The sequence below is a fragment of the Gracilinanus agilis genome, chromosome 1 (assembly GCF_016433145.1).
Source record: "Gracilinanus agilis isolate LMUSP501 chromosome 1, AgileGrace, whole genome shotgun sequence".
Lineage (NCBI taxonomy): Eukaryota > Metazoa > Chordata > Mammalia > Didelphimorphia > Didelphidae > Gracilinanus > Gracilinanus agilis.
The window spans coordinates 473,054,617-473,068,537 of record NC_058130.1 but is presented as its reverse complement, the minus strand read 5'-3'; the positions used below and the strand labels follow the sequence as shown (position 1 = coordinate 473,068,537).

The 13,921-nt window shown below is 38.4% G+C and overlaps 1 protein-coding gene and 1 long non-coding RNA gene across 3 annotated transcripts in view; one reads left to right on the top strand and one right to left on the bottom strand.

The window, feature by feature from the left end:
* The window catches only part of CDH20 (cadherin 20), a 111,756-nt gene that overhangs the window by 3,960 nt on the left and 93,875 nt on the right, over window positions 1-13,921 (bottom strand). Inside the window, exon 11 of the mRNA XM_044665640.1 lies at window positions 10,729-10,980. Coding sequence (XP_044521575.1) covers window positions 10,729-10,980 — 252 coding nt within the window. The remainder of the gene's footprint in view (window positions 1-10,728; window positions 10,981-13,921) is intronic.
* Window positions 2,287-13,921, top strand: part of LOC123238200 — a 125,383-nt gene continuing 113,748 nt past the window's right edge. For both annotated transcript variants that reach the window (XR_006505488.1, XR_006505487.1), the window contains exon 1: window positions 2,287-2,614. This is a non-coding gene — a long non-coding RNA (uncharacterized LOC123238200). The remainder of the gene's footprint in view (window positions 2,615-13,921) is intronic.

Here is a 13,921-nt window from a genome sequence, read left to right as displayed (position 1 = left end):
AAATGGGAATAAAAAAATTCATGTTAGTAACTAAGCACCTCATTTTTAAGATCTGTCCTTGAAGGTTTGGATAATATTTTATCCCAAGAACTGTATTCTTTCTAGGACATGTTCACTTGGGTTTAAAGGCAAGATAGAAATAATCCCATTGAGCTGTTTATCTCTGTGACTGAAGACATTTTCTGGAAAGTGTGTTAAGATTTTAGCTGTAGGACTTCTATTGATTGTGTGTGTGTGTGTGTGTGTGTGTGTGTGTGTGTGTGTGTGTGTGTTTGTGTTTTGTTAGAGGTGGTGAACAGTGACAGCTTGACAACCCTGGAAAGTCAGACACAGTTTATCCAATGGGAAAACATAGAGTGTGGTCATATGCTCAGCAAGGGTTTAAGGATTGGTTAATAACTCACAAAAATGATTTGAAAGATCTTGGGCTATGAAATGGAGTATTTGTAAATGCCAAGAAGTGCTTCAAATGCCTTAAAATTTTCATTGTATTTTACAATCAATCAACCAGGCAACATATATTTATTGAATTCCTCTGATGCAGTCAGTACTGGTATGATGTGGGGAGAAAAAGAGACATAAAACATAGTTCTTGCCCTCAAGGGGCTTGCTTGTGTGTCAACTGACAGAGAAAGCGATCAAAGGAAATTTGTAGTCTAAGTAGGGAGAAGAAAATGAAACTTCAAACTATCAGCAAACACTGAAGGAAAGCATGTAGTTAAATGATCAATAGTTTGATAATGGCAACTCACAGTAATAGAATGCTGTAAGGTTCATAGCTTTACATATATTATTTCATATGGTCCTCCAATAACCTTGTGAGTGAGGCAGGTGCTAATATTATCCCCATTTTATACATGAGGAAAATGAGTTTCATAAAGTTCATATGATATTTAGGACCAAAACCACATCTTTTAAACCTGGACTCCAGGGCAGCTAGGTGGCATAGAGTGCCAACCTTGGAATCAGGGGAGCCTGAGTTCAAATCTGGTTTCATATGCTTACCAGATTTGTGACCCTTGGTAAGTCACTTAAGCCTGTTTACCTCAGTTTCCTTATCTATAAAATGAGCTGGAGAAGGAAATGGAAAACCATTTAAGTATCTTTGTCAAGAATACCCCAAATAGAATCAGGAAGAGTTAGACACAACTACAATACTCAACAACAACAACCAGGCTTCCACCTACCAGGTGACCCTACCTCTAAGCAACAAGAAGTGCGCCTGGAGTTCATAGAAGGGAATGATCCATAAGAACTTTGAAGAAAGATTTTAAGGGAAAGGTAGGACTTGAGGTAAATCTCGAAGGATGGGTTGTAGAGTGTGCATCATTTTAAGGGGAATAATTGAAGCCATTCCTCATGTGAGGAGTAAGAAAAGAGGGTTGTTATATGAGTGGGAATGCTCGTGGCATATTTGTGGGGCAGGGAGAAGTTTGGCTTGAGTTGAATGAAAGGTATATGCTAAGAAATAATGAGATATGAGGTTGTACAGGAAAATAACAGTTTTTAACCTTCACAGGCTGTGAGAGTATATGTTGAAGGTAAGATAACTATCACAAGCTATCCCTCACCTTAAGATAAAGTATCTGGGTCAGGTCTTTGCAACTTCCATTCTTTGTCTTTTTTCCTATCCTTCCTGGAAAGCTCAAATCATCTCAAATCCTTTGGGGCAAATGCCTGTTAACCTCATTTGGTGTTCAAACCCAGCACCTAATATCTTCAAACATGCTACATTAGAGTCACATAGAACTCTGAAGCAAGTTAACATTTCATAATTTTAGGCAATTGGAATCAAATTATGAACTTTAAATGTTATAGACTTATGATTTCATCTGAGTAGGGAAGAAACCAGCAACTGTTCTGTAACTTATTGTCTTGGAGTTAGCTGAAGTGCTTCCTGATAGGCAAAATAACTTGCATGGGGTCATTGAGCCATCTAGCCAGTTCAATAAATATTTATTAAGCACCTATTATAAGGTGCCAGACATTGTGCTAAGTACTGGATAAAGAAAGGCAAAAGTCAGTACCTGCACCTAAGGAGCTCCCAGCTAGTATTTATTTGGATGGGTTAGAATTCAGATCTAGTAGAATTCTATATCTGCCATGGCATACTATAGCCACAAATGATGCCCTAAAGATCACAATGCCCAGTTCTTCTTGTATCCTGGCCAAAAACAGAACACATTGGAAAGACCTCACCATAAGTTCCCATCCTAAAGTAGAAAGCTGCTTCAGCAAATTTAACAAGACTCTTTCCTTACTAGGTCTGTAGGAACGCCTCTGAAATGGATGGAAACCTTCCTGTTAATGAAGTACAACCCAGGAGAGTGGAAAATGAGATCATTCTGAAGGGGCAAGGCTGACTGCCATCAGCTTATGTGCCACCTGTGACTTTCTGCTTCCAGAGCCTCCTGGGGGCTTTCTGGGAACACAAGTGATGCCTCTTGAACTCCACTCCTTGTGTAGACAGCCTCTTTTGTGGGTGAGGTTGAAAGAATTACAGAGAACATATTTGGCTGAAGTAACTAATGCGTGAAATATGAAGTTCCTAAAAGATTATTATTATTATTATTATTATTTTGTGGGGGCTGACAGTCTGAGTTCTCGGCTGACGGTAAGTAGCTTTTCAGTTCTGCTGCTTTTTGTGACATTCAGCTACATGAGTTCCCCTCATGCCATCCTATGGGTAGTTTGGGAATTGCAATAATATTCTCTTTCTGTTATCAGTGGTAGGAAACCAGAGGAATCATCCACTAAAGAAGGTTAGAGCTGGAAGGGACCTGAGAGATCATTGAGTCCAACTCTTTTATTTTATAGAAGAGAAAAGTGAAGCTCAGTAGGTAATTTTCTGGTTCCAAGATTTCTTGGATCTCCAAAAGTTATTTGGAAATCTATATGTGGCAGAAAGAATATAGGACTATAATTTTCATCTTTTGACATTCAAAGCTCTATGGACCTTGCCACATCATTTAATCTCTGTGAGCCACAGTTTTTGCAAATGTAAAACAAATTTGATCTCTAAAGATTCTTATGACTTATTCTATGGTTTTATTTTCTTCATATAGCACTGAGTATATAGGATCATATACAGTATTTAGAGCTGGAAGAGACCTTAGGGGACATGGAGTACAACCCCTTCATTTTATAAAGGAGGAAATTGAGGCTGTTGTTCAGTAGTTTTTCAGTTGTACCAGACTCTTCTTGACCCCATTTTGGGTTTTCTTGGCAAAGGTACTGGAATATTTGCTATTTCCTTCTCCAGTTCATTTTACAGATGAGGAATCTAAGGCAAAGAGGTTATTTGTCCAGGATCACACAGCTAGTAAATGTCTGGTGCCAGATTTGAACTCAGGAAGATGAATTTTCCTCTGACTCCAGGACTGGCACTCTATCTACTTACAACCTAGCTGTATTTCTTGAAGAATGAAGAATATTCAATTTGGAGAGGATAATACTTATGGGAGCTATTTTCAAGTACTTATTAAATGGAAGGTGATATTAACATTTTTTCTGCTTAATAAAACAAGGCATAATTAGGAACAATGGATAGAAGTTATAAAGTAGAATTATATTTGAGGAAGGGGGAAATGTCCTCAAAAGTAGAGCTACCCACTAATTACTCAAATTTATAAGGAGCTAAAACAATTGTACAAAAAATCAACTCATTCTCCAATTGATATATGGGCAAGGGACATGAATAGGCAATTTTCAGATATAGAAATCCAAACTATCAATAAGCACATGAAAAAGTGTTCTAGATCTCTTATAATTAGAGAAATGCAAATCAAAATAATTCTGAGGTACCACCTCACACCTAGCAGATTGGCTAAAATGACAGCAAAGGAAAGTAACAAATGTTGGAGGGGATGTGGCAAAATTGGGACATTAATGCATTGCTGGTGGAGTTGTGAATTGATACAACCATTGTGGATGGCAATTTGGAACTATGCCCAAAGGGCTCTAAAAGACTGCCTGTCATTTGATCCAGCCATATCAATGCTGGGTTTATACTCCAAAGAGATAATGGGGAAAAAAGACTTGCACAAAAAATATTTATAACTGCACTCTTTGTGGTGGCAAAAAATTGGAAAACAAGGGGATGTCCTTTAATTGGGGAATGACTGAACAAATTATGGTATCTGTTGGTGATGGAATATTACTGTGCTGAAAGGAATAATGACCTGGGGGAATTCCACGTGAACTGGAATGAGCTTCAGGAATTGATGCAGAGTGAAAGCAGCAGAACCAGGAGAACATTGTACACAGAGACTGATACACTGGGGTACAATTGAACATAATGGACTTCTCTACTAGCAGCAATGCAATGATCCAGAACAATTCTGAAGGACTTATGAGGAAGAATGCTATCCATATTCAGAGGAAGAACTATGGGAGTAGAAACACAGAAGAAAAACAACTGCTTGAACACATGGGTCAGCGGGGATATAATTGGGGATATTGACTCTAAACGATCATCCTAGTGCAAATGTCAATAACTATGGAAATATGTCTTGATCAATGACACAAGTAAAACCCAGTGGAATCGTGTGTTGGCTATGGGAGGGAGGTAAGGGAGGGGAGGGAAAGAACATGAATCCTGTAACTATGGAAAATATTCTAAATAAATTAACTAAATAAAAATTAAAAAGAACATTTTTTTAAAGTAGAGCTATCCAAATGTGAAGTGGGATGTTTAGAAAAGTAATGGATTTCTTCTCCCTTGAGGTCTTCAGGCTGGTTCCAATCAGCATCTTTGTCCCCAAAGGGATATCCTCCCCTGCCCTGCCCAGCTTCTCTTTATGTGTTGGCTCCCCCAACAGACTGTAAGCTCTCTGTGAATAGGAATTTTCTTCTTTGCTTGCTGTACAGAAAATTCTTTTTCAGCTGTGCCTTGGTTGGACTAGATGGGCCAGTAAGCTCCCTTCCAACTTTAAAATTTTGCAGAGTTCTTGTTAATATTTTCCAGTGTTTTCATTTAAAAACAGAAAATTTCCTTTTTTTAAACCCCTAACTTTTGTCTTAGAATTGATACTGAGTATGGGTTCCAAGGCAGAAGAGCAGTAAGGGCTAGGCATGTGGGGTTAAGTGACTTGTCCGGGGTCACATAGCTAGGAAGTGTCTAAGGCCAGATTTGAAGTCAGGTCCCCCTGGTTTTGTGTCTCTATCCTCTGAGCCTGCCTGAGGAAACTTTATTTTATTTGACTCTGCTGGGACAATGGAAAACCTAATTCACCCATTTGCCCCTCCAATATATACTCATCTCCATAAGCAGGTTGCATATCTAATATCCAAATAGCCATTTTTCTGATATTCTCCCCCAAAAACCTCACTTATAAACTAATATAATTATGCTCTCTCAATGTTCTCTCCAAGCTGAGTATGACAATTATCTGATTCCCAGGCATGAGAAATTATATGCATTATAGATATTTTCCTGGTTTCAGCATCAGATTTAGGTCTGTGGAGAGAGAGGGCAGAAAAAAATGGGGAGTGAGGAGAAGTTTCCTTTGTTAAGGAGGAAGCCTACATTTAACATATTTATTTAATAGTAGATCATATTTGTAGAGTGCTTTATAGTTTACAAAGCATTCTTCTCACAATCATTTGAAAAAGATAAATGTTTTCTCCATTTTTAGATGAGTAAACTAAGTAAATTTTAGATGAGAAAATTGAGTGACAAAGAGAAAGGCATTCTAAAGTAACCTGGCAAATATGTGGTAGAGCCATCTCAGGTCTTTCAGGGTTCTTTCCGCTATCTAAGTGTCTGCCTCCATAAAGGAAACCTAGCAAACGAGGTCATTTGAGAGGAGTAGAGAAGACTTCAAGGCTCCAGATATCACCTTTGTATTTTTTATGATATCTACCTAGTATCAAGGCTTTGTTGTCTTTTTTTTTTTAATTTTAAACCCTTAACTTCTGTGTATTGACTTATAGGTGGAAGAGTGGTAAGGGTAGGCAATGGGGGTCAAGTGACTTGCCCAGGGTCACACAGCTGGGAAGTGTCTGAGGCCGGATTTGAACCTAGGACCTCCTGTCTCTAGGCCTGGCTCTCAATCCACTGAGCTATCCAGCTGCCCCCAGCTTTGTTGTCTTTTAATGTACAAATATTCCTGGGACCTCTTGGTGTTGGTGTTGGTGATAACTCATAAAAGTGCTGAATAAATGCTTGTTGATTGATTGATTATTAATCATTGACAATTTCCAGTTGGTCTCTGCTGGATTAAGGCACAGAACAGTTAGATTTTGTTAAGAAAAAGAGGGAGAGATAGGTAGGGGGTTAGGGAGATCCAAGGAAGACAGAATCCTTGGGGAAACAGGATGATGTCACGAAGGGAGAGCAGTATTAAATGCAAATGGCAGAAATAGGGTAACCTACTTGAGAATAGGGACTGTCATATATATCTATCTCCATATCTGTATCTCTCTCTCTTTATATATATATATATATATATATATGTATATGTATATATATATACACACACACATATATATATAAATAAATATATTTAGATATTACCTAGTAGCATGGAGAATAAGCTCAGTCCATACTTTAGATTTGAAATAAATTGAAATGATTGCCAAAGACAAACTCTACTTACTACAAGAATTTGCTTACTGCCATACTGATTGTTTACTCAGACACTCAAATGGATTTGGATTTGTGGACATGCTCTCTGATGATGCTTGTTACAACCTTACTATGTCTGCCCATCCTTGTGTGCCTTTTGTCTGAGTCCTCTTGAAGTCTAGACAGGAGATCCACCCAGTGTGCTATCAGCTTTCCTTGCTTTCTCCTAATAGTATGAGACTGTCAGTAGAGAACCCTGGGATCAATCTGACATCCTATCTTGCCAAAGGGGAGTGCTCCATAATTGGCTTTTTGTCAATGTGTCTATCAATCATTTTTGTTTTATCTTTTATTTCCCTCTTATCCCCAAATTGTTGTAATCCCCTCTAGGTAAAGTGCAATATTTTATATACTTCTCATAAAAGAATCTTTAGAGGTACAAATTGATTATTTGAAATGATTCATTGGGGAAACTAGGCATGTTAATCTCCCAAAGACCTCAGTTGGGGAGATTTCAACATCTCCCAATAGAATCACAGAGGGGATTTTTGGAAGAGAATTTCTCTCTCCATTATGTCACTTTGTTTAATATCATCTATCAGTGACCTGGAGGTCAAAGACTACTGAGTAAATTCAGGTATAGACAAACCCTCATAGAAAGGAAGTTAAAGAACCAAAGAACCAACAAGACAGGAAATTGTTTCCACAGGCATAGCCCTCTGGGTGGTCCAAGCAAATTAAGAAACTATGGTTGGTTCCTGAAATGTGACATGTGAGAGCTATTGGGTGGAGAAAAGAGCTTATAAGTGGTGACCAGGAGGTCTTTGGGGGTCTTCTGTCTGGAGTGAAGGAACCTGGAAGAACTCTTGTCAGTGCTTAGCTTCAATCCATCATGGTAGTCAATAGATTAGGAAGCTAAGTATTTCTCTACATTTTTCCTACTTTTCCCTCTCTTTACTATTATTACTTTGATTTAATTAAGTTATTAAGCTACTAAAAGCCTCATAATTTTAATTATTACACTGTGAATGACCATCCCATCTTCTCTTCCTCTCAGAAGTTTCCAAGGGGGAAGTGAGGCAAAGAATAAAGAGAACTGTCTCTAGAATCAGAGGATCAAGTTCAAATCTCAGTTCTTCCATGTGTACCTGCTGGGTCACTTAATTTCTCTTGGTCAAAATTTTCTCATCTTTGGAAAACAAATTAGGAAGTTCAACTTCTTGCTGTTCAGTCATGTCAGCTGTGCTTGACTCTCTGTGACTGCATTTGGGTTTTCTTGGTAAAGATACTGGAGTGTTTTGACATTTCCTTCTTCAGATCATTTTACAAATGAGGAAACTGGATCTGGTGATGTACCCAGGATCACTTAGCTAGTAAGTATCTGAGACCAGATTTGAATGCACAAAGATGTCTTTCTGACTCTTGGCCTGGTACTCTATTGGCTATGTCATGAGATTGAACTAGCTAGACTCTAAAGTTCCTTCTAACTCTAGGACCCAATCTCTGTAGTTAAACATTGCACCCAGCTTACATTTCCTATATCTTCTCCATTGCCTTAGGTGGTGCGCTCACTTTTAATTCTTTTGAGACTATTATATTCTATGTTTTGCTGGCATACAGCAAAATTAATAGGGTTACTAGTAAAACTTGGGTAATGACTTTTTCCTCCATGTCTTAATAGCAATTTCATACTGAGTTCCAGCTTCCATGAGGATGTTAGACATGAGCTGGAAATATATGGGAGGGAGAAGGCCAAGACATGCTCGATGTAGTTCTAAAATCAGTGAGTGTCTGACTGGGCACATGTTTTAATTATTTAGAATTGGCTTAATATCAATTACTGTTATGGATGAAGTAGGATCCCACCTGGATCTTGAATATGGATCAGATTTAAAAATTTTTTTTCATGCACAGGTGTTGGGAATTTGATCTCAGTAGCTTATTTTCTTTGGCTTCTTTTGTTGACTTCTAATGCTGAAAATGAAGCCATTAAGTGCCAGGAAAATGCTAGTGACATGATTACTAGTACCCTCCCTCCCAAACTACATTCTATTGAACTACTTTCTATATATTTTTATTCATTCACCTTCTAATTATTGCTCAATCTATCATCTATCCATTCATTTTTCTATCATCTATCCATTTATCCATCCATCCATTTTCTATAGATCTATCTATCTATCTATCTATCTATCTATCTATCTATCTCTCCTCCATTACAAAGGAAACTCCTCAAGAGTAGGGGGTGTTTCTGCTCTTAAAAGAGTGCCAGGTACATAGCAGATGTTTAAGAAATAATTGTTGGTGGATTGATAGAATGATGGCTAGAACAAAGTACTGAGCACCATCCTATTTAGCATTTTAAGGTTTGCAAAGCATTTTTCATACATTTTTTAATTTGGTCCTCACAACAACCCACTGAGGCAAGTACTGCCATTATCACTGTTTTTGCAGATAAGGAAACTGATATACAGAGAGTTTAACTGATTTACCCATGGTTATACATCTAGTCTGAGGTGGGTTTTGAACTCAGATGTCTCCTGACTTCAAGACCAAGGCTCTCATTATACTATCTACTTTTTGAAAATAAACTAAACTCAGTAGATGGCAAATACAGTGAAATCTGAGGAGGCTGAGCCATCTAAGTTGGCTTCTCAACTCTTCCTGGCCATTCACTAGTTTTGAAACATTTGGTAAATCATTTCATGTCTCAATGCCTCACTTTCCTCACCCATAAAACAATGCTTTGAGTATTGTCAACATGGATATTTCTGTAGTGCTTTCCAGTTTGCAAAGCACCTTATGGATCTTATCTAATTTGATTCCCACAATTATTTCATGAGATAGATCAGTGGTGGGCAAACTATGGCCTGCGGGCCAGATGAGGCCCCTTGAAATGTTCTATCCAGCCACACAACATTATTCCTAATCTGACGAATACAATGAGGATACAATACAATGAAACTTCGAAAGAGTTACCTTAGAAACAGCCTGACAGACGAGCATTTCCTTTCCTTTGGCCCCCTCTTTAAAAACTTTGCCCATCACTGAGACAGATGATTTATCTTGTCAATCTCTAGAGTTCTATGATTCTGATATATTGCTTTGAAAACATTCTGGTCTTTTTCAGATGTGAATGTGATTTTTCCATTGAACATTAATAGTACTTCATAACCCACCCTTCATATGCCTTTCCAGCATTAGGGCATATTTGTTTCTTCTCCTTTTGTGAAGACTATGGTTCAATTAAACTGGCCTTTGTGTTGTTCTTCACCCTCATCACTCCATCTCCTCTTCCCAAATCTCTGTCCTGTTTCACAACCCCCTCTCTGTGCTTGAAACATTCTCACCTCTGCTTCTTAGAGTTCTTAGTTTTCTTCAAAATTTGGTTCAAATGGCATGACCTTTTCTGATACTCTTCACTAGGGGCTCCTCATGCACACTTTCTTATATTTATTTTCTATTTAATTATGACTGTACATATCATAGAACACAAACTCCTTTTGGAGCAGGCAATAAAGTTTCATTTTTTTTCTTTGAATTCCTATCACAATATCTGGAACACTGAAGGTGATTGATAAATGTTTGTTGATTGACTTATTATATCCCACCAGAAAAGCAGGAAGTTGATCTAGGGCAGGGACTGTGTCCTATATTTCTTGTCTTCTTCCCCTTTTGATTTACCTCTGAATCCTCTATTATCTTTCAGTGGGGCCTCAATGTTGTGTTGGTATACTGACTGGCTTGATTGTTTCTAACTGGCTTTTGAAGGAAAAGGACATTTCAGGAGAGACTTTCTAGAGTAATAATGCAATAATAATGCAACTACCATTTTTGTTATTCATCAGTGTCCAATTTTTTGTGACCCCATTTGGAGTTTTCTGGGCAAAGATATTAGATTGGTTTATCATTTCCTTTCCAGCCTCATTTGACAGATGGGAAAAACTGAGGCAAATAAGATTAGGTCCAGAGTCATACAGCTAGTGAGTGTCTGAGATCACATTTGAACTTGGGAAGATAGATGAGTCTCCCTGACTCTAGGCTGAATATTCTATCCACAGTGTCACCTACCTGCCCCAACTATTATTTACATAAAGCATTATTTAAGATTTTCAAAGCTAGTACTCAGGACGGAGTAAATGAGAACAATCACCACTTACCTAGGAGAACAAAAATGCAGGCAAGGATGGCGATGAGGGCCCCCCTGCTCAGGCTGACTGGGAGCATGTAGGCTTCAGCGCTGCAGGACATCACATCACCCTCATCATCACAGCTACACACCTGGACTGTCAGTGTGCCCGTGCTACTCAGCATGGGCCTTCCATTGTCTGCAATCAGGATTGGAAGGTAAAAGACATTCTGCTCCTGCTGTCTAAAGCCAGATCTCCTGGTAAGAATCCGGGCAGTATTGTCTACAGTGAGAAAATAAAAAAAAATTGGTTTGGGGCAGTAGGGAGGGGAGGAGAGAGGTGGGAAGGAAACGATATACAAACAAGTGAATTACAATTTTCTAGGGAGGGAAGAATGAAAAGAGGAGAGTGACAGGAAGACCAGCCTCTGTGATGTTCCCATGTTTGCATTCTCCCTGGTTTTGCATACATCAGCATTTGGCCTCTGTTTCCCTGTCTGAGTTTTACTTGCTTCCAGGCAAAACATTGAGACCTAGGAGGCAGGCCTCTTTCAGAAGAGTGTCCTATCCTTTGTGACATAAACTGCCCAGGGCTAACTGTCAGCTTTCAGATCTCACCAAAGTATCTTGGGGGAAACCAGACAGAAATGAACAATCAAGGGCAACTCTGGTTCCTGTTTATTCTTGCTCAGCAGCTTTTCATGGCCTTACCATTGCTTTGAGCCTCTAGTTTAAAAAAAAAAAGAGGCTAAGGAGACCTCAGTGAGCAACCCTGGTGATTATGGCAGATTGCTTTTTTCTATCACATTCCAGCTTAGCTAGAATTCATGCCCTTTACTCTTTTACTTTTTGTCTCTTCAAAGGCAGTCATCAAATCCTCTGGTGCCTTTAGAAAAGGGTGTTCCTTTAGTAGAAGCTTATTTGAAATCCTCTAGTCATGGGCTACTGCCATTTCCCCATAGGTGGACTTAAGGTAGGGATCCTGCTAACTTGAAAACTTAGATATACTTGGAGATGTGGGAGGAGATTTGACCTTGATCAGTAGCTTAATTCTCAAGGGTTTCTACCCTCCCTTCCTCCCTCTCTTCCTTCCTTCTTTTCTACTTTCCTCCCTTCCTCCCTCCCTCCCTTCCTCCTTTTCTCTCTCCCTCCTTTCTTTCCTTTTTTCTTTCTTCCTTTCTTCCTTTTTTCCTTTTTTCCTTTTTTCCTTTTTTCCTTCCTTCCTTCCTTCCTTCCTTTCCCTCTCAAGAATTTTCCAACATAAAGTATATATGATTACAAAAGAACTCATTGAGATATAATTATGAAAATATATAAGTCCTCCAAAGTTCATGAAATTCAGGTTAAGAATCCTTGGTGTAGTATAAAGAACAATGATCCTGAAATCATAAAGGACCTGAGTTCTTAAATCTCACCTTGGATATCACTAGCTATGTGTCTTCAATTTCCTCATTTGTAAAATGGGGATAATACCTGTGATACACGGTATAATATCCGAAGTTTCTATGTGTCTATTATTTTTGATACATTTGCTTTTCCTTCCTCTTTTAAAAAATCTCTTGTAAAAATCATTTATAAGGGATGATTACAGCAAAGGCTGGGGAAGAATAGAGTAGAAAATATAAGTGTTATAAAAACAAAAGATTTATCTCCCTTCTAGGGTGGCTGTGGGACTCAAATGAAATAAATATAGAAATATACAAAACATGTTAAATCACAAATGTTAAAATTCAAGATAAAAAGTTAGCTATTATTATCATTTGCTTAAAACTACATCTATTTAGCATAAGTTCATCAAATTTCCTCCAGCATAGGATTGAACTATATGCATTATGATGTTCGATAATGATTTTTTTGTATTCCCAATATTCTTCAAATGTGCCTAAACTATAGAACAGGTCCATTTTTGCAAAATATATATATATATATATATTTGAGGAGAGGAAGAACTTGAGAAATGTATTAGAGCATTTTAATGATGACACTAAAAGGTCCAAGTAGTTAATCAGTATAATAAAATCTATTATCTTTTTTATTAATATAGCTATTTGCCTATTCATCCATCTATCCATCCATCTATCTAATCTCTTTTATCTGTGTTTCTGTGCTAGAGTTTGCTGACTCCTGGTCTAGACTAAGGTTTGCAACTGGAGGTACAGTCTTTAGAACTCCTCTGTATACACACATACACACACAGAGTATATATAATCTGTATACGTATACACATACACACATACTGAAGGAAAGAAATACAAATAAAAGGAAATGTGATGTGTGGCAGAGTGAAAAAATAAGATTTTGCTGGAGTGCAAGGGACAGAATGTTCAGAGGTTTGGACTCTCGGCATTTTGAGAGAGGCTTCTGAGGAAGGTTAACGGTCAGGCTGAGAGGGAGTTTTGAAGTAGTGAGAGAAGGCACAGCTTCAGGCCTTGGCTCTCCCTGTGATCCAGCTTGTTATCCTTGCTGACATCTTATTTTGATTCCTGTCCTTCCCTGCAAGATTCCAGCCAGTCTCTGAGAGGAGACTTGAGAGGATTAGTGAGAAATCACAACTCCTTGGACTTCCCTCTCCTCTGACCTGGTTTTTGGAGTGTCCTGTGTACTCTGTTTGGATTCTGTTCAATCTACTGTTATTCCTGCCACCATGACCTGACCTGAAGAAACTCTATTTACCTACATGGATGAGAGAAATACAGCTTGAGTGATCCAAACTGCTAAGTTACCTCTGCAGGCTTAGCTTGCAGTCTTTGGTGACTAGATCACTGTGGTCACCTACCCTGATCCAACAACTTGCTCTATTCATCGACCAAAACTATTTGGAGTGGCTATAGAGTTAAGTAGCTAGAATTAGGGAGGCTTTGGAGGATTTAGATAGAGAGGTAGTTAGAGGAGCTCCAACTTTGTTGGAGACTGAAGAGACCTTTGCAGGTCAGTGGGTTCTGGGATAAGTATAGCTTTTGTTAGCCTAGGGACACCCCTAGCCCTCCATCCTCATCCTATCCTGATTATTCACTTCATTAAACCTGTTTTTATGAATATTTAAGAGAGTTAGATTGCGTTTATAAGACTCCCAGGGCTGAGAGTAGCCATCTTGCTCTCTGTGTCTGAATGGACATTACATCTACAGACTTGAGTTCCACCAACCTTTTTACTCAGAATAAACCACGTCTTTCAATACACAACTATATCTATGTTATAGGTACTGAAAAAGTCAATATTCCAGA